The sequence below is a fragment of the Ornithodoros turicata genome, chromosome 9 (genome assembly GCF_037126465.1).
Source record: "Ornithodoros turicata isolate Travis chromosome 9, ASM3712646v1, whole genome shotgun sequence".
Lineage (NCBI taxonomy): Eukaryota > Metazoa > Arthropoda > Arachnida > Ixodida > Argasidae > Ornithodoros > Ornithodoros turicata.
Genome location: NC_088209.1, coordinates 8812968 through 8834199, shown reverse-complemented (window position 1 = coordinate 8834199; position 21232 = coordinate 8812968). Strand labels below are relative to the sequence as shown.

At 47.6% G+C, this 21232-nt stretch overlaps 1 protein-coding gene across 1 annotated transcript; it reads right to left on the bottom strand.

Annotated features, from left to right (window-relative positions):
- Positions 1-222: 222 nt before the first annotated feature.
- LOC135369273 (uncharacterized) lies at positions 223-21031 on the bottom strand. Its single transcript, XM_064602880.1, has 2 exons — positions 20938-21031; positions 223-2425 (listed from the first exon to the last, which is right to left on the bottom strand). Exons 1-2 carry the CDS (start codon positions 21004-21006, stop codon positions 290-292), a joined length of 2205 nt encoding a protein of 734 aa, XP_064458950.1. The 5' UTR covers positions 21007-21031; the 3' UTR covers positions 223-289.
- Between the last annotated feature and the right edge of the window lie 201 nt (positions 21032-21232).

The following is a 21232-nucleotide window of genomic DNA, read 5'->3' as shown; positions in this document are numbered from 1 at the left end:
CTCACAACGTACCCGACATACATTACCTCCTCAAAGGTGCAAAAAAGCACAAAGGCTCACAAAGGTAAATGTTGTTGACGCATATCGTAGTTTCACGCCATGTGTGAAGCACACCGTGCATTTGGAGCTTCCGAACGTAGAAAGAAAATCGAGAAACCGGCCTGCAGGATTTCGATAGTACGATAGTTCCATATAGTATATGCTTCGACACATGTGGACACATTGGATAGAACACACTTTATTGGAGTGCTCCTGGAACAAGCAGCTCATTCTAAAATGGCTACGAAAGCTACCAAAAGAGGCATTTTTGTCGCGGATTCATTGGCGAATTGTCGGGGCAAGAGAACGTTTTGCTGAAATGGACCGAGTTCATGAGGGGAAGGTTGCACCTCTCATCTGATGGTGGATGCGTATCATATTGCCCTTCCACAGTCACATCAGTTTTGAATTCGCCGCACCAGGTGAGGCAGCCAGCGACATAAAAGAGCTGGTCACTGGTCAAGCCCTTAACATTGCCCAGCTTTACCGTGGATCTTTCAGCAGCCTTTTGATATGCCCTCAGCAAGGCCCGACTGCCGAGCGAGTCTGCCTGGTACTCCAAGGGGTCTTGAGCATAGCCCCTGGATTTCGGAGCCCCGTTAATATGCTCCACATAGCAGCGCTCCACAATCTTGAACTCCTTCGTGCTCTTTTCCGTAAACCACGGTACCTTGTCCCCTTTCCCGTCGTACTGACGACCATTGTTGTCAAAGCCATGCATTGTCTCGTGCGCCACTGTGAATCCAATTGCGCCATAATTCACTTCGGGCGGACCTCCAAGGTTAAAGTAGTGTGATAAGAGATACGGGATACTAATTTGGACAAAGTTCGCTGCGGGCATATAAAAAGCGTTAGCAAGGTACGGAGTTGCAGAAGTCAGCGTTTCATAGACATAATGGGAATAATCTTGTATCACGGCATTCCAGTATTTCCGAGTCTGAAATTTGTTAACGCTTAGAACGTCATGAATAAAGGGACCGCTGAGGTCGGGAAGGTCCTGGTAGAACTTGTCTACTTTTTGAGAAGTGTTCAATGCCGGTGATAATCCCAGGCGTATCCTAAGCATAGAAACTTTCTTCAAAGCTCCTTTTCTCGTTTTGTCATCTAGCCACGGGCAGGTTCTAAAGCTTTCCTTTATTTCGCCGATGATTCCTTCGCTCATTTTCGTGATGGCTTCAATCCTGTCGTCGATATTTGCTCGAAACGAGGCTCCTACGGACGCCGCGTTTGGAAGGATCCGCATCGTAGTGGCAGCGCAGTTGTAAGTTCCAATAAAAAGGCGTAGGTAAAAGTAAAAGGCGCATCTCCAGGCAAAGAATAATCGCATATCATCTTTGGAGACGTCCCTCTGCTTTCCAAACAGACGGTGGAAAAGGCGGATGTCGGCTTCTGTCATCTGTACTATTTTCGTTTGTAGAGCATCGGGTGCGTAGCGTCGGAGCGCCTCATTCCACTCGTCAGAGAGTTCCTCGTCTCCTTGCCCCGCTTTCCGAAGCTCCATCATCTTGACAGTTTCGTTTGATATCGGAGGCGGAATTTCCGGTGATTTTTTGCCACTCAACTTCTTCTCCAACTCTTCAATAGTCCGCACCAGGTTCTTATCGATGGGTGCCGAATTTATGGAAGACAAGATTTCTCCAACCTGTGTAGACCCGAATCCTGTAGCAGATAATGTTTCCCTACGAAACGCGAAAGTACGTGCTCCAGGCTCAACTGGTTCCAATGAAAACAGCAAATGAATGTCAATCTTGAAGATAAATTTCACCATTATGTCCAGCGGCTGGAACGACATCTTTTTCGTTATATCCATCTGGTGCTCTCGAAAGAAATCTCTGACGACTTCCAGAGACTTGTTCTTGTCGCTCTCCCTGCAGTGTTTGTAGAGCGCTGCAGACTTTTGAAAAGCAGTTTGACCGACGGGAGGAACGAGCTCCTGTTTCAGGTTTTTCTCGATGGATGCCATCACGCCTTCTTGTGCTAAACTGCCGCCAAATTTATTGACGAACATACCAGTCGGCAACTGTTCATTTTTACCGCAGGCGAACTTGAAAAAGTTATCGCACGGGTCTCTGTCCGTGTCCACAACCGCTTCAATAAACTGGCGGACGTAGTTGCAATCGTGGGTGTTGCAGACTCTCGTATCTCTCGGTGCTGTATCTTCTGCCTGATCAATACCGCTGTCCGTGTAATCCTCGAAGTTGTCCTGAGGAGGCTTTTGCGGGAACTTGGGCATCGATACGTGTCCAAGAGGAGCTGCATCGGTCTTGTCCTCGGGTGTCGCGTGATTCCGGTTCCGTGCGACAACACAGATAGCCGTGACAATGGTGATGAGAAGGATGACAAATATAGTGAATGCCACTGGAGCGTAGGACCTGGTGACTTCCTCCTGAAAAGCACGAAAGACCCGTGTTAACATGTCGCCTCTTTAATTTTAGGGTGAGGTATTAAGTTCCTAGAACCACTAAATGGGGTTTTCGATGTCCTCACTGAACAGGCCAGAGGCACTTTTACGCATGTCCTCCTGGTGAGAGTGCGTCAGTGTAGTGACGGCAGCTGTTTTAAAAACTGGGCAGCGGGACATTATTTTGAACGCTTCCATGGCAAAGTGAAGTGCTGACGAACTAACGCGTACCAGGAGGGTAGTGTTACAGCGGAGAAAGCTTTCTTTAGCAGTCATTGCGCTGATTTCCCGATCCTTCGCAAAGCGAAAGATAGTCGTTACTTCGACACCAGGGTACATTAACCGACACGGCAAATGGGAGGACGGAAGGAGATCACGACTAGACGCTGGACAATCGATGTCAGGAAGCCGTTTCCATGCAATTTCCTAGTAGGGGGATGGTAGTAGGAATGGAGTCTGCGGAGTCCATAAAAGGGGAGCAGCTCCATGAGCAGGAAAAAGATAATTGAGGGCAGACTATCATCGCTCGCTCGGGTTACATTCTACAGCCCGACTCGGAATACACGACTGGATTTGACACCATGCAACCTCTCAACAGCCAACTCTCGGCAGTCGCCATCAGCACTGTGCCGTCACAGATTGTGGTGAGCTTGGTCGTCTGTGCACATATTGCTTGCAATAGATTAAAGTGTGTGGACATTATTTACTGGTGTTGACATCGTTACTCCCATAGACTGCCCCCTACCGTTCCTACCAGGAGCGGTTATCCCAGAGCAAACTGAACCTGAAGCATCTCCCGCTAAGAAAGAAAAGGTCTGCCTTCGTTATTTATCATTAACGTACCGAGTTATTGCTTAGAAGAATAAATATTTCACGGTTACTGTTTCGGAAAAGATGGATACGGGCCATATTGTACCTACATTCTTTCATTCTTACACGCTGATACTTTTTTCCACTACAGGCGCTCTCACCCAAGAGCACAATGTACTGAAAGTTGAGTGCAATAGGGGTGGAGGGGACACGGGTGGACTTCGGGGATGCAGGCTGCTTCTTTTCAAACATCCAAATCGCGATATCCTACAGACGTCCCTGGGACATCAGATATTTACTAGGTAAAACTGAAGCGAATGTTGTTCTGGGATATCCCACAAATATCGCATGGATGTCCAGATATCCAGGACGTTCACGACCTTGCCGGGATATCCCTGGGATATTAGTGGTTTGCCACAGAACCATTAGCCGCCCATCATCATCTGGCGAACGTCGGAATGTGGCTGCTGGGTACGTCTCACGAACGTACACATTTGCTCCCGACTAGGTTTTTACTTCGCCCATACTACCGTGCTAATCAAGAGAAAATTATGTGAAATGGAAGTCGTAGGACCGCCGATGCGGATCTTCGAGGGACCTGTTGAGGATCTCTATCCTGGCCCCATAGGTATCGCGCGCCTATGGAAATATCATGCGCTTATGGAATTTTAATCATGAGATGAACACAAGGATGCAAGTGTGCACCGAAAATACTTTATTTCTATATGGACTTTATTTACATGTGTATTCGTACATGCCTGTAGGCATATAAGCAGCACAAATAACGAAAGAACGTGATAAGGTGCCATATCTAGATCATTCCCGTTCATACAGATCGTAATCACAATATCGCCTCGTCATGTAAATAAGAAAAATAATCTTCCATGTTACACGCCGTAGAATTAGTTGACATCTTGCATGGAATCGACGCAACTGTATCCTCAGGCTCCCTCACGACTTCTGAATTGATGCCGGTCTCTTTATATTGTTCCTTTCTATGTCTTCCGGCGTCTGGAACTCATTGGCAGGTTCTGCTGCCGAGGCACACTGATAAAAAATACAGGCATAATCGATCTCTGCCTATGGCAAATACTCATACCAGCGTTTGGCCATACTTCCCGTTTACCTAGCATTCTTACCTATAACGCATAAGACGCTTTGTTGTCGCTGCGCCACTAAACTCCCAATCATCATCATCATCAGCATAAGACAGTAAATAATTCCAAGACTGCTCGTATAGAGAAAACATCCAACACTCTCTGGGGAATGCTGAGACGTACACAGCAATGAATGGCCGATGCTGAGCGGTATAGCCGTTTAAGCCTGAAAGAACATTATTATTATTATTATTTATTAATCCATCAAGGGGCCTTTAGGCCATTACATGAGGGAGTGAGCACGTAACACACTGGCACTGTACATCAAACAACAAACATACACTAAAAAAAACAAGGGGGAAAAAACAGCAGACAGAAAAAGATTATAACAAGATGAAAAGCAAAGAATATATCTAGATTAGAGAGCGATGATGTGCGTGTACATGGAGCGACAATGATCAAGTAAACTCGGCGATTAATGCGTTGGTAAATTGGATATGATCCGTGAGTTCTGCAATATGCCGTGGGAGTTTATTCCAATCTGATGATGTTCGTTGAAAGAAGGATGCCTGGAATGATGTTGTACGTGACCGAGTTAGTAGTACCTTATGTTGATGGTCAACGCGGCAGGAAAGATAAGAAGGGGAGCGGATGTAAACTACTGCGGAGCGCGGAAGAGTGATAGAACTTGAGAAATAATGACAGCCGTTGAATCATGCGACGTGTTTTAAGGTCGGTGAGCTCAGCTCGTACCTTGAGTGAGGTTACGCTTGTGTAAGGTGAATATTGTTTGAAAAAGAACCGGGCAGCCCGATTCTGCAAGGCTTCGATATTATTCGAAAGATAAGTTTGGTAGGGATCCCATATGGCACTGGCATATTCGATCTTCGGGCGGACAAACGTGAGGTAGGCCAGTCGTTTGAGGTGTGGAGGTGCATGAGTAATGTGTCGCCGAAGATACCCAAGACTACGATTTGCATTAGAAAGAATGTTCGAGATGTGTGTGTTCCATGTTAGGTCAGACGAGAAATGTACTCCAAGGTATTTGTATTTAGTAACGGTTTCTACAGGTGATCCACTTATGATATATGTAGTGGGACATGATCGTTGTTTTCGTGAAAACATCACATGTTTACATTTAGTGGGGTTAAGTGATATCTGCCAGGTTTCGCACCATTCGCCTATTTTATACAAGTCACTCTGTAAGGCTATATGGTCAGCTGTGGAATGGACTGTGCGATAGACGACGCAGTCATCTGCAAATAGGCGACGAATGTGCGATGAAACTGACTGTGGGAGATCATTAATATATATTAAAAACAACAAAGTGCTAATACCGTACCCTGTAGGACACCAGAGGTGACATGCGCATATGAAGAGTAGTGGTTGTTAGCGTATACCGTCTGTGAGCGATGTGTTCAGAAGTTCTTAATCCATTGAAGTATAAGTGGGTGGAAGTGGAGCGCTGATAATTTTTTAAACAGCAATGAGTGTGATATCCTATCAAAGGCTTTTGATAGGTCGAGGAAGATAGCATCGCATTCAGTGTTGTTATCTAAAGCGAGGCTGATGTGATGCGTGAACGATGCAAGTTGGGTTTCGCAGGAAAAACCCTTTCGGAATCCGTGCTGATTGTGGAAGAAGAACTGGTTATTTTCAAGAACTGGATCACGTGTTTGTAGACGACATGCTCTATGAGTTTCGACGGGACGCTTGTTAGTGAAACTGGTCTGAAGTTCGATGGAGTGTGTGGGTCGCCTGCCTTAAAGATGGGAATAATTTTGCCAGTCTTCCAGTCACGAGGAATGTCACCTGTCTCTAACGGCTGCTGAAAGATAAATGACAGGAAGAGTGAGGATATGTCCCTGGTCTGTTTTAAGACTTTGATATTTATACTATCAAGACCGCATGATGAGGTATTCTAAGAGAGTCGATAAGTTTAGCGATACCATGCGGGCTGACGGATATACTCTCCATGGTGGGATATGGGGGCGTAGAGAGTTCTGTGGGCGCAGTCCTAGTGCAGTCACGCGTTAAGACGGGAAAGGCGGAACATCAAGAACACAGTGAGTGAACCACAGAATAAAAGTAGCACACACCGTGTTAATATGGCTATACTACAAGCTCAGCTAGGATCGATTGCATTTTTTTTTTCACTAGCCAGTGGGCTAAAGCGACTTGTAGAACAAAGAAGTCTAAAACGCGAGCGCTAACAAACAAAGGCACCACGACCGTTTGCCTGTATTTCGGTAATAGATAGTGCCCCCCCCCCCATGGAGAATCCATTACCTACAATGCACGTGCACCTAACTCCTCACAACAATCAAGCTGTACTGGTGTTCGCGTTGAAAATTACCGTATTACTCCAAGCCATTGTAGACGCCGCCATGTTTCTCCAGCCTCTCCAGCGGCGTTTGGAATCATCCGCAGAACGGACTATGGCATCACGTGACCCTCTCTTCTGCGCGTTGCGGAAAAAAAACAAGCCTTCTGCGCAAATATCTCCTTTAGCGGCGACGCAGTCGGACGTCGGACGACAGAGCGGAAGAGAAGAACGAGGAGGAGGGTGAAGAGCGAAAACGGCTCTTTGTGGACGCAGCTAGTGCGGATGGGGTCCGCACTGCGTCCACAAAGTGATATATGTGGGACGTCTACTGCTGTATACTCACTGGAGCATCCCAAGTAACGCGTCCAGGAGGCGTTCAATGGATGTTCACTTTAGGCTGCGGATGCTCGGACCCTTGTGGGCTGCTCAGGGGCGGTTCCTGGTTCTGTGGGTTACTGTGTACGTCAGCGATCATTTCAGCAGCTAGGGTGGCCATCGTGCGCCATTTCAGCAGCAGGGTGGCTGATTAGTATATTAAACGTGATACTTCATGAATGCTACCCCAAACTGTCGTTGATGTCTAATTCTTATATTCACGTGAATGTCTTATATATTCGTAGCATGGGCGTTCCCTCCACTGTTTTCCAGGGGGGGGGGGGGGTCAAGAGTGCAATCCCCCACCCCTACCACTTCATTATCTGGAAGCGGACGCTGTGCACTGTGTGGATGTTCAGAGGTCCCTACGATGACATCTGAGAATATATCTTACGACGTATTACTGAAAAGTGCACTATTTTCACAGTGCCCTTGGAGTTCCAGCCCCCCCCTCCCCCGTTGTCCCCCCTCGGTACTCCCATGATTAGTAGTCATAACAGTTTTCGGTTACCATCTTTGTAGTTATTTGCGATCCTGAGCCCCGGGGTCTTCATGTAAAAGGCGCGTTACCGGATCATAAGTGATCGTCGCAGTCCTTCCATGTCGCCGTAGTGAAGTGTCTGTGGAACAGTAGAACAGAGACTGGGCAAGGGTAAGTACAAACAGAATTTTTGACCCATTGGCACTCACTAAATGCGATTTCAGCATGCTTGCTTTGTCTCTTTTATTTCAAATGCACAAAGAAAACCATATTCGTATGTTCTTTTCATTCTGACCCATATGAGGAAGCCTTGCTCTTTACTTTGTAAGGGGCTTCTGTAAGTCCACACGCGCGTTCGTTCGGAATTATCCTGCAGCGTAAAAACGGACGGTTGCGGTAGCTGAATTCAGGTAGTTTGCTTTCGCACAGCACTGCAAAACACAGAAGCAGACGAAACAAAAATAAAAAAAGGAAAATGAAGATGAGAACATTTGAAAGACCGAAGGTTGCACAGCGGACAACATACCCGTCGCTTGGTCGGCGTATTCGACACTTATGTACAGGATGCCTGCGATAACTGTAGAGATGATCTCGAACACAGAGCGCTGTCAAAGAAAAACACATGCTTGTGTTTCAAACGGACTGGCCTTACGATACAGCGCCTGTTTGTGACAGAAACGTCGTGGGAGAGTGTCAGTTTTCCTTTGACGGTGCTATGTGCCAGCTATCATTTCTGTTGCTATTGGGTAGACGCCCTGTGCATAGCTGAGTCTCATTAGGATATTATAATATATGTCGCTTATGGACTACTGCCCAAGGCTGTCGCTGATCCCTAATTTTTATACGTATTCATGTGTATGTCTTTGACATGAGTAGTCCTAACAGTTTGGAGTTACTTTTCTTTTGCTATTCCGTAACACGAGAAAATGCAGATCATTGTTTCAGGGCACGACTGTTTCGGCAAGCAAGAGGAAGTCGAAGATAGCTAGAAAATGAAGAAAAATACGAAAAATAGTTTTTGTGTTCATGCGCAGCATGCAAAATTTTGCACTTAATTCCGTATAAACCGTTATTTGAACCGATAACCGGTATTTTTTTTTTACCGGTTTAGTTCTGGTTCAGCTCCAAGATGGCGTCGATTGTTTCGGTTCGACCAAAAATAACGGTTAATAACGGTTTTCGGTTCCGGTTCGACTCTCTATACAACCAATTTTATCCACAGCTTGCCTCGTTTGCATGGCTCCCAGGCAGTGATAAGGGGACATTTTGTTTTCAACTGTACGGAACTGTAACAAATCGGAAGCAATTCAGCCTCGACTAAAAAATGATACAGCTAAGTCTTGTCGGAAATGCGTGATGAAAACAGGGTACATACCCTTAGAGACTGCAGCATGTTGCCATTCGGTGATGAGTCCTCATCAGAGCATTCTGAGTGAACTACCTTTTCCCCCCGAGTCAGCTTCCCCTCTTTGGTTTCGAAAAATCTATGTCTACGACGCAGGCTGGTTGCACCTGCCACAGTTAAACGGAATTGTATTAGCAGCAAACCTACTAGGAGTTTTGCACATTGCTTTCGGTAATAGTGAACGCCGGTTTATTCGACAGAAAAGATGCTCCTTTTAGTAAGTGTTATGAGGGCAGCAGACTTGCCTTCCCCGAACAACAGGCTTCCTTCCATGCACACAGAGTGGAGGTACTTGACACATCTCTATCACATACTCTAACAGCAGCCTCCACGTGAAAGAGCACAGCGGCGACTTGGCTGCATACTTCACCAAGCCTGGGGAAATAACTACGGGTTTATACAGGCCTTTAATTACTTCCACTCGGGGGCTTATATGATAGCTCCGTACTGTTGAGCTAGCACCCAAACGACGTAAGCCTGAATGACTCCCTCTGGCCAGCAGTCACGGAACCATGCACAATTCGAGCGCTTGCACGTCCAGTTGGCTTACACCAGGGTGGCGGAATGGGATCACCCATTCCATTCTAATTCCATTCCCAGGAACGGAGATTCGCGATAATTCCATTCCTTTCAATTCCTCGGCGTGAAAAGGTACGGCCAATTCTCACTCCTGGAATGGCTTGGCAACCCCATTCCGTTCCTTTAATTTCATCAATAAAAGAAAAGGGACCGGTAACCGTGCTGCGGGTAGCCCAGCGGAGAGGAGATTGACATTGACAGAGGAGATTGACATTATCCATCACGAAAAAAGGCAGAAAGACAAGGTTATTTCGCCCTTGACCGTATGGCACCCAGACTAGTCCATTCCAATTCCATTCCGCCTGCGAAAAAAATACCTAATTCTATTCCATATTACTAGGAAAGTTTCCGCCATTCCGTTCCCATTCCGAGCTCTGATACATAAATAAATAAATTCTGAGAAGGCAGGCCTACAGTTGAATAGGAAAGAAAAAAAAATGTCACTTCGGCTTTGAACAAATTAAAACGCTTGACCACATTGTATCTGCTACAGGAATATCTCCAGACCCGGAAAAAGGGAAGGCCGTCGCAAATTTTCCGAAGCCAGCCTGCATCAAAGAGCTTCGTAGTTTCATCGGGCTCCCGTCATACTTCAGACGGTATAATTAAGGGATATGCCCATATTGCCGGACCTTTCACAGCGCTCCTGTCTCGGGACAAGAACTTCAAATGGGATCCCGAATCTGAAATGTCACTTGAGTGCCTTAAAGCAGCCCTGGCATCCGCTCCCTCTACTCCGGCATTTCTCTCCCTCAGTTCCCACCGAACTACACACAGAAGCTAATGGCACAGGGCTAGGTGCTGTTCTTGCACAACGGCCCCCTGACGCACCAATGGAGCACGTCACTGCGTATGCCAGCCGCACGTTGTCTAAAGCTGATAATTATTATTCCGCAACCGAAAAGGAGTGCTTAGAAGTTATATGGGCTATATACGGAAATTCCGCCCGTACCTCTATGGCCGGCACTTCTCAGTCATAACCGATCATCACGCGCTATGTTGGCTCGCATCGTTGAAGGATCCTCTTGGGTCGTCTCGGGCGCTGTGCTCTACGACTTCAAGAATTTGACTTCACCGTTCACTATAAGTCCGGACTGAAACACCAGGACGCTGGTGCCCTTTCCCGGTGCTCGTTTGGAATCGGGAACTCTGACACACCGCTTTCTTTGCGCGGATGTTATGTGCTTATCCCAACTTGAAGCAACGAAATCTTTCCCTTCGAACAACTTAAGGACGAGGCCGCTGCAACTCTCACCCGCCATCTCGATGGCACTGTTCCGTCTACAGACAAAAAGCTCATTCGTAAAAGCGAGCACTCTGTGCTGCATGATGGGACACTGTACAAAAAGAACTATTCCCCTGAAAGCCTCCCGACTTCTGTTAGTCGTTCCCCGATACCGATTCGGATTCGGTGAAGGCGGGTTTGAGCCGATCGATGGACACCGTTTCCCGACGACCACCGTGGTCGATGATTATTTGGGATGGCGTTCGATCACGTGGTGGGGACCAGAGTAGGGGGGCTGTAGAGACCGTTGGAGGGCATCAGTCCGGAGGAGAACTTGAGATGCTGATCGGAGGTGGGGTGAAACGAAGGTCCGATGGGTACTAGGAACTCGAGGGGCAGTTGGTCGAACTCGGGAGAAGTGGTCGCGAAGGCGGCTGACATAGTCCGTTGCTGTCAACTGTAGGTTGTCAAGCGGCTGGGGGTCGTAGAACTGGCCTGGAAGGCGAAGGGAGGCCCCATAGACGAGGTCCGCTGGTATACATTTCAGATCTTCTTTCCAAGCACTGCGAATGCCCAGCAGTATCAGGGGAAGATATTCGCTCCATTTTGGGCTGTCGTCGTAGGTTATGGCGGCTTTGAGGTGACGATGAAAACGTTCAACAATGCCGTTAGCGCACGGGTGATAGGCTGTGGTGCGACATCGGGTGGTACCAAGAAGCCGAGTCAGAGCAGAAAAGAGTCGTGATTCAAACTGTCTTCCCCTGTCGGTGATTAACTGAGATGGAACTCCGAAACGGGAGACCCAAGTTGAGATGAATGCATGCGCGACGGTCCCGGCTGTAGAATCGTGCATCGGGGCCGCCTCCTGCCATCGGGTGAAACGGTCGATGCACGTCAGGAGGTGTCTGTTGTTATGAGACGGAGGCAGGGGACCGACGATGTCTATGTGGACATGTGCGAACCTTGCGTCAGGCAAGGAGAAGGTCGACAGGGGAGACGCGGTGTGCCTGTGAACCTTTGCCCGCTGACATACAAGGCAGGATCGCGTCCAGGTGCGAATGTCGGTGTTCATCGATGGCCAAACGTAATGGGTGGCTACCAAACGTTGCGTGGCTTTGACTCCAGGATGAGAAAGGCCATGAAGCGATGAGAAGATGATGCGACAGCCGGTCATTTGACCTTCTTCAGAACCTACGAGCGTATTCGTTGAAAATTCTTCTGGCCATGCCTGTACAAAACCGTCCACAAATACGTATCGTCGTGCTATCTCTGTCAACAACGGAAATCTCCTACTACTTCCGGTCAGCTTCAGCCGCTACCCTCTCTTAAACATACAATTCCACCGGTGTGGAATTGACCTGTTCGGACCTCTTTCTCTATCAGCTTCTGGAAACTGGTGTATTGTAACCGCTATCGACCACACGACCAGGTACGTTGTAGCATCCGCTCTTCCAACCGCTACGGCAGCCACGAGTTTGCCAACTTCTTCATACTCCTCCAGCACCGGGCGCCAAGAGTCCGTGTAAGTGACAGGGGCTGCCAATTCGTCGCAAAGCTCCTTAAAGAGATCCTCTCCAGCTACTCAGTTTCCAACCGCTTGACATCACCTTATCGCCGACAAACAAACGGGCTCACCGAACGATGCAATCACACGCTCGCAGATATGATCTCATTCTACATCCCACTTCGTCAAGACAATTGGGACGACTTACTTCCTTACCTTGTTTTCGCCTGCAATACCGCCATGTAGTCCACGACGCGGTTCAGTCCATTCTATCTATTATACGGGCGTGAACCGGTGCATATAGGACACCCTCTTCCCTTATGTTCCACATATTGCCAACCCTATCCTTGCGAATGCAACTTGCCGAGTGGAAGAGTGCCGACAAATCGCCCGGTGCCGGACCTTCGACGTCCAAGCTTCAGCCAAAAATCGCTATGACGAATCCCACACGAACGTCGTCTACCATCCGGAACAACTTGTTTGGTTCCCCTACGCAAGTCTGGCCTGTCTCCTAAATTTTTATTTCATTATTGTTCCATCGGAGCCCTAACCAACACGTCCGCATTCCATTCTTCTTCGTCATCTCCTTTATTCCTCGTCGCCTTTACAACACAACAGCCTTCCCCACTTGGGGTACAAAATCACCCAAACACAAACCAGAAAATCCTACCAACGTTAAGCTAACGTAAGGCTTGTCCAATAAAACTTTTATTTGCAAATCAAAACCTTCAGTCCAACACAAAGTCCCTCAGAGCTGCTGGTAGCCCTTGCTTACGAGTTGAGCGCCGGAGCGGTACGCCCTGAACTGGTGCGTCGCCTTCCGGAGCATGCTCTTGGTTAGATGAGGCTCCATCTTGAAGAGGTCCTATACATATGTATAGCCTCGTTCGGAGTCCCAAGCCCGGTGGTTTGACCACTTGTTGGCTCTTGTTCCATCGTAGCCGGTAAATTCGATGCTAACCCATCTTCATCCAGCTGCTCCTGTGCTGATGCTGCCTGCGGTGCAGGTCCTGTAGCTCCTGCTGAGATTGTCGAACCGAAACTCCCAAACGGCGGCCACTTTACGGTGCGACTGTCTCTGAGACGTTCATCATCTTGATGGTGCTCGTTTGGAGTTACGAGAACCAGTTTTGACGCATTCCAAATGCGGTTGTCTTGCAACAAAAAGGAATTCTTCCCACATTGCTTCTTCACTCGTAATGGTTTGGAGTAGCATGGCTTGCTTTTTGCTTTCATCCTGATCCGTACAAGGTGTCCTGGCTTGAATGCAGGCATCTTAGTATTTCGACGCAAATCTGTATACTGCTTCATCTTCTTCTGTCGTTCATGCACTGTTTTTCGAAGATGAGATTCTGCGGCGTTGGACTGGAGTCTGCTGTCTTGGATATGGCTTAAACCTGCCACATGAAGTGTTGTACGAGGGCATCTTCCACGGAGTAGCATAGCAGGGGCACACCCTGTCGTTGCGTGAGCCGTAGAGAGATAGGTAGCCAGGTACTCCACAACCGTCTGTTGTATTGGTTTTTGCTGCAAAGGCGCCAGTTGCACGTAGCCTTTGAGTACTCTATTGAAACGTTCAACGAGTCCATTTGCCTGTGGATAGTATACGGACCAGAACCTGTGTTTGATGCCTCGTTCTTCCAGATATTTAGCGAAGAGAGCCGAAGTGAACTGCGGTCCATGATCCGACACTAATTCGTCGGGTAATCCCTCTCTACTGAAAGCACGGTTCAAGAAATCGATTACCACTTCTGGAGTTATCCTTGACGAAAACCCAACCTCCGGCCAGCGACTGTAATAATCCATTAAGGTAATTGCAAATCTTGAGCTGTGGCGGGCTGACTGGAACGGTCCTACGATATCTATTGCGAGCTTTTGCCAAGGTTTCGCCGGCAAGGGCACTGGCTGTAGTGGAGCTGGCACTGGTTTGGCGGACTTGTCCGGCGCCTGACAGGTGATGCATGTGCGTACAAACTCTTCCACCTGCCTGTCCATGCCCTGCCACCAGTAGATATCTCGTATGCGTTGCTTTGTTCGCACGACTCGAGGATGAGACTCATGTGCTGCTGCAATAACACGTTGCATAAGAGATTCTGGCACTACTACTCTGTCGCCTCGGAAAACGATGTCTTCAGCTGTGGAAAGTTCGTGACGAACTTGAAAAAAACGGCATTAGCTGTATTGGAACTTCTTTTCTCGCTGACCATGAAGTATGTATGTATTTCTGCACTTGCTGCAGTAACAAATCCTGCCTTGTAGCTTCCTGCATGTCCAACTTGTTCAAAGATGCAGTGGTCAAGTAAACAACTTCCTCCTCAAATCGCGTTTCGTTTGACGACGGCAAAGGCAATCCAGAAAGTGCGTCCGCAACCACATTCTCCGATCCTTTTTTTATATTACAATGTAAAGTTGTAGGCCAGAAGACGTGCAGTCCAACGGGCGATGCGTTTTGGTCGATTTCCCGAACCACGATGCGACAGGAGCAGAACTAACGGATGATCCGTTCGAAGGGTGAAATGCCTACCACACAAATATCTGTACCACCGTTCGCAGCTCCATACGCATGCCAAGGCCCCTCGTTCTCCTGCGGAGTACTTGCTTTCCGCATGTGACAAAGATCTCGAGGCAAAATCGACCGTCCTTATTCCTTCAGGACTGACTTGTTGCAGAACATCCCCGAGACCCCTCTCGGAGGCGTCCGTTGTGACTACAACGTTCAAGGCTGGGTCGAACGGTTGAAGGAGGTCAGCTTCTGCCAACTGTTTCTTGAGTTGCTGGAATGCATACTCTGCTGCATCGTTCCATGTGTAAGGTTGGCCTTTTCTTAGTAACGCCCGTAGCGGTTCCACCAGATGCGCAAATCGTGGCACAAAGCGGGCATATAATACCTTGCAAGTCCCAGGAAAGATCGTAGGGCCTTCCCGTCCTCATGCACTGGAGCACTTGTAATTGCATCAATCTTGGATTGCAACTGTACTATTCCTTTCGCTGACATCCGACGCCCCAGAAACGTAATTTCAGTAATTTCAGTTGCGTCGAGGTAGCACTTCCGGTTCAAGGTGAGTCTTGCGCCCGAGAAGCGCTTCAATACTGCACGCAGATTATCTCGATGCTCAGCGAGAGTGCGTCCGAAAACAAGAATATCGTCCAGATATATGTCTCGCCACTGCAGTCCCGAAGTCATCAACTTTTGAAAGACTGACGGTGCTGAAGCTAAACCGAAGCACACTCTATTAAAATGGAAAAGTCCTTCGTGAGTAATGAAAGTCGTTAAACTGCGACTTTCCGGGCTTAGTTCCACCTGATGACAAGCCGAGGTTAAATCCAGCTTCGAAAAATGACGAACTCCGGCAAGAGAGTTCAACAGCTCCTCGATGCATGAAAGTGGGTACGCGTCAACCAGAATTGCTTGATTTGGTGCCCCGAGATCTACGTATAGTCGTATAGTCGTTCTTCACGTTCTATAGTCGTATACTACCATTCGGTTTCTGAACGACTACAGTAGGAGAAATCCAGGCTGAGGCGTCCACCCATTCAATGATTCCCTTCTCAAGATCTTTGCGCCCTTCCGTCACTTTATCTTTCAAGGTCAATGGCAATCGACGTAGTTTTGCAGCGACTGGTACATCAGGTTTCAGATGAACCCGGTGCGTGAACCCTTCAGCGAGTCCCAGCTGCCCTTTGAACAAATGGCCAACTCGATCCTTAAGTCTTCCGGAGGAACATCTGCATCTCAGTAGATGCTTGCACACTTAAATGAGTCCCCTCGAATACAAATGCCCATCTTACTTATCGCATTTCTTCCCAGAAGAGTTGCTTCTCTTGCTACCACATGAAATAGGACAGTCAGCTTTTTCTCGGAACCGCATGTTTGCACGAAAACATCCAAGGACTTCGATCCTCTTGTCACTATAGTCTACCAGTGACACCGTAGGGGTTATCAAAGTGAACTTGCCCTTGAACATCTTCTCGTAGATCTCCAATGCCATTAGTGATGCTGCAGATCCGGTATCGACCAATGCGTGAAACGGCTGCCCTTCAATTATGACATCCGCAAAAATCGGGTTATCCCGCATGTCAGTAAGGTGAACTGGTCGAACTGTAAGAACCGGATACACCTTCCTCCACCAAATGTACCCGAGGCTTTCCACGACAGACCTTCCTGAAGTGGTCAAGTTTCCCACATTGCTTGCATTTCTGACCGATGGCTTTGCATCTCTTGTCACTCGCAAGATGGTCAGCTGCTCCACGTCTGTAACAATACGACGAAACATTCTTCGAAGAACGGGATTGTAATTGCTGTCGGCCGTGACGTGACACTGCTGTACGTCTTGGCTTCCCGTGAATTCGTTGTACTTCTGCAGTCCTCATGGGCTCGTTCATTGTCCCGGCATCAGTGGACCGCACAAACTCCTTAGCTGCAGCAGTCGCGGCTTCCGTAGTTGTTCCCAAGTTGACTGCTTTCTCTAATGTGAATGTTTGTCCTTCCACAAGTAGGTGTTCCCGAAGTTGCGGAATGATGGTACCTTCTAGTAGCTGGTGCTTGATTGCTTCCGCTTCGAAGTGCCCGAAGTCACACTGCGCGGACAACAAACGTAATTCTCCAACGAAACATTTGGTAGATTCGCCAGCCCGCTGCATTCTTGCGCGAAAGCGATGCCATTGAAGTTGAACATTTAGTGGAGTTCCAAAACGCTTGTCCAGAAGGTGCAGTGCCTGGTCGAAGACGTTGACGGTCACTGTCGTCGAAACTGTTGACGTTGTTGTTGACGGCTTATTTGACGGCTCCAGCGCATAGATGACCCCCTGGCCTTCTGCCCATAAGCAATGTAATAGAATTGCCTTTTTTTTCTGGCCGGTGAATACGTGTCTCCCGCAACGGCTTCTAAGAAGGTCAGGAAGAACCGTTTCCATTGTTCCCACGGGACACTCGGCTCTCCTGGCACTGGTAGAAAGGACGTTGGAGGCAGGAATCCACCGAAATTCATATTAGTAAAGACTTGCTGCGGCCGATTTCCAAAGTTTCGTCGTTGTCGCCAGTATGTTCTATCGGAGCCCTAACGAACATCCAAGGTATATTTAAACAGGTAGCGCAACTCCCATAGGCCCTTGTGTCTTCAGAATGACGCCATGATAGAGACGGTCAGCGCCATCCATCCGTTGCGCGGACTACTACGATTGTAAATAAATGACGTCAGAGACGACGTCACTAGTATGAATAATAAGTAGTGCATAATTAGCCATGCACGTTTATACTGGCCCACTTCGCTTGCCTTGTATTCCCTTATCCGCGCCCTGTCAACAATACCAGAGGAGAACACAGAAAAATAAAGCATATCATATTTGATGAATCATATCAATTCCAAATACATACAGTTATCACAGATTTTGACAACTCCAAACAGAAAGGCGTCGTGATGACCACAAAGAAATTAGAAAGGCTCACATAAGGCCCATTTCTCACCTAGAGCTATACGTACATCTAGTGATTAGACGTTTGCATTTATTCAATGAGTGGCCGTTATAGGTCCATTGCAACAAAACACAACGTCGTTGGTGCACAGTTGGTTCCTGCTAACACTCACACCATCATGGCCGCTCGTACCATGACGAAATCTTTTTTTCGCGGGCCCAGCAACAGGAGATGCATTGTTGCATTCATCTGTTCACACCTGTTAATCTTGGTCTACAGCACGGAGATGTGAAGGTCGCTTCCTGTTTAACCCAAAGAGTGTACGAACTCCGTATTACAATGCACGGACACACGGTACGGATACAGAGACACACGGATAAACACCCCCCAACTGTGTCACATGCGCAAAGGAGCAGGATACGGAAATGTACTGGAGTGGTAGATGATCTCGTATATGTGCACGAGCGGGGCAACAGAAAGCTTTTTCTACATTGAAATTAAGAATAACCTATTAGTACACACACAAGCCAGGCCCATGTTGTAAAGTTTTTCTGTTTACAACCGTACTTCTACTGTCAACACCCAGGATCGCTCGCGCCTCTTGCTGGTGGCCTTGCCGATGGGTCTGATTTGGTATTTTCGCTAGTTTTCGCTACCAGTTTAGATATACCTTGGAACATCCGTCCGCATTCCATCCTTCTTCATCGTCATCTCCTTTATTCCTCATCGTCTTTGCAACACAACAATTATGTCGGATCTTAAAGTCAGTTCCCACATATAGCGCTTTGCTACATAGCACTAGAAAATTGCGCTATATTTTCCTCCTCGCATTGCTACGAACCGCTATAAAACCGCTCTTGTCGAAGTAGAGCCCCGGTCAACTTTTCTAGCGCTATATTGAGCGATGAGTCTACGTTAACCAATCGTGAGCGTCTTTTAGCGGTGACGTCGCGGAAGCTGGGATTTGTTTTGTTTCCGATCACTCGAAGAGACGGGAATGCGACGACGACGACGACGACGACGTGAAAATGGTCACGAGTTCCATCTGCCAATGCATGGGTGTTTGGTTACTATAGTCTGGTATCGCGATCACAGCATCGAAAGCGTCATCCCCCTTGATGATGCGGATACCCCGTACCGACAGTAAGCAGTCACGGTAGCACCGGTGCATCACGTCGCAAAGAGATATCCCGTGAGCTCAGCAGGATAGCGCTATGTGCTGGGTTGTATGTGAGAACGGCAAACGGAAAAACAGCGCTAGGTTTCGAGCGCTATTTTCTAGCCCTATATAGCGAAGCGCTATATGTGGGAACTCGCCTTTACAAAGTCATGCGGAAACTCTCCCCCGTCACGCACCTTATTCAACCTCTCGAACTCCCTACTGACTTTCGTTGCCGCTCCACTGAGTCTGCACATGTGTCACGCCTTAAACCCTATACATAGCGCGTTCACGGTAAACTCGCCAGGATAGCTCCTCCCTGCCGGGGGGGGGGGGGGGGGGGCACTGAGACAGGTTTCATCATCCTCGTCGTCATCCCCATCGTCATTACAATAAAGCGTGTGCCTTCGGACCCCCGACAATATTCGTTTTTGTTTTTCCCGATACACCATATACACAGGGTGCGGCATGATCTTCGGACACGTTTCGAAAACTCGTTAAAATTCGTATGCACGCATAATAACAACGAAATTTGGTACACTACCTTATCGTGAGAAACTATCAGAAAGTACAAACTTTAATTTATACGACCACCACGTTCTGAGAAACGAGTCGAAGAATATCGGAGCCCGTGCATTCTGAATGCCGTATGCCGCTGTCGCTAGGCTTTGTGCGGAAGCAGCTCTCCGTTCCACGCTGTATCGTGTGCTATGCGCTGTGCGCAAAAACGAAACTTATCTTGCGCCACAGACACAGCGACGAACAGGCGAGCTGGTGGGTGAGGATTCACTAGGTATACCCTGATATTCGGGGGAGCTGGAAAGTTAACAGAGCACAGCACAAAATCTCATGCATTCCACCGCATGCACGTGGGTTAGATCGCTGCATTTCCAGCTGTACGAGCGTAGTGGTTATGCTCAAGGTGATGAGCCGACTTCGACGGTGACGTCATGATGCTTGCCTCCAGTTGGGTATTGCACAATACAAGAGCAATAATATGAGTAAGGAGAAGAGCAGCAGGTCGGAAGCCCGAACTATCAGAGCAGGAGAAGCCAGCCTACAAAGCAGACGACCGTGTCATCTGCTTGGTAGGATCGCTTCATCTGCTCTGATAGTTCGGGCTTCCGACCTAAGGAGGAGCAACGAGGGGCGAACGATATACGAAATTTACGACATTCTGCTTCATTGTGTGGCGGCCGTGATGATGTCTTTCATGTCACTTGACGACATCTGCAACTTTAGTTTCGTTTTCGAGCAGAGCGCCAAAAGACCCGGTACGGCATGGAACGGAGAGAACTGCTCCCGCGCTAAGACTAGCGATTGCGGTATACAGCATCTAAAATGCATCACGGGCTCCGGCAGTCCTCGACTCGTATCTCGGAACATGTTGGATGTATAAATGACAGCTTTAGTTTTTTGAAACCTTCTCACAAAACTACGGTAGTGTATCAAATTTCATTGTTATTAGACATGATTCCGATTATTAACGCTTCTTCGAAATGTGTCCGAAGATCTTGCCGCACCCTGTATATATATATATATATATATATATATACAGGTTAAAGCGGTTAATATATCAGACGGCTGCGAAGTTGAATAAAAGTAAAATAATAAGACGTGAAACGACAGATTGCAGGAAAGTTAAAAACTAAATTATTTAATGGATAATTTAACACAGAGTATAATATGCTATGAAACGTTTAAAAGCACGGTCGACGTTTCGTCAACGACGTTTCGTGACGACGTCGTCAGGACAAAAGAGGTACAAGGGTTGCGCATTGCTTAATTGGTTCGGTAAGTGATGCCCTCCACAAATCTCGAGCATTTCTTCACTCGAAGCTTCTGAGAGCGCTATGCTGTCGAAGTAACTTAGTATAGTATGCTCTCGAAGTAACTTATTGCAGTTCTGTTCCTACATTTGACCAATGGCTGTACAAAAGAATTAAAGAAAGAAATTCGCACAATTCAAAATGACCGCCAAATTTTCTCAGACGTTCGGCGGTTGCTCATGCATTTACTTTTCATTGAATCAGAAGGGAGCCAGCTAGTTTTCTGCTGAAACCTTTCCAACGTACACCATGTGAGATAACAAAGTACACGGAGGGAACTGCAGAACAACTTACTTCTTTGTGGTCGTCTTCAATCAAGACAGCTCCTGTACCCTGCACCACAACGTACCCGTCGTCCGCCATGTTTTCTTTTTTTTTTTTTTTTTTTTGTTCCTCAAGCGGTTCCTTCTTCTTCTTCTTCTACCAATGAGATAATGGCCGTGAGCCACTAAGGGAGATTGGCCAGGACAAAAGGGCGTGAGATGTTTGTTTATGTCTGTGCAGTAATGATGGGGACTAAGGCCAAGTCGGATCCAAGTAACTTATGACATATATGACATGTGATGACTAATGCTCCTCTGAGGTTCCT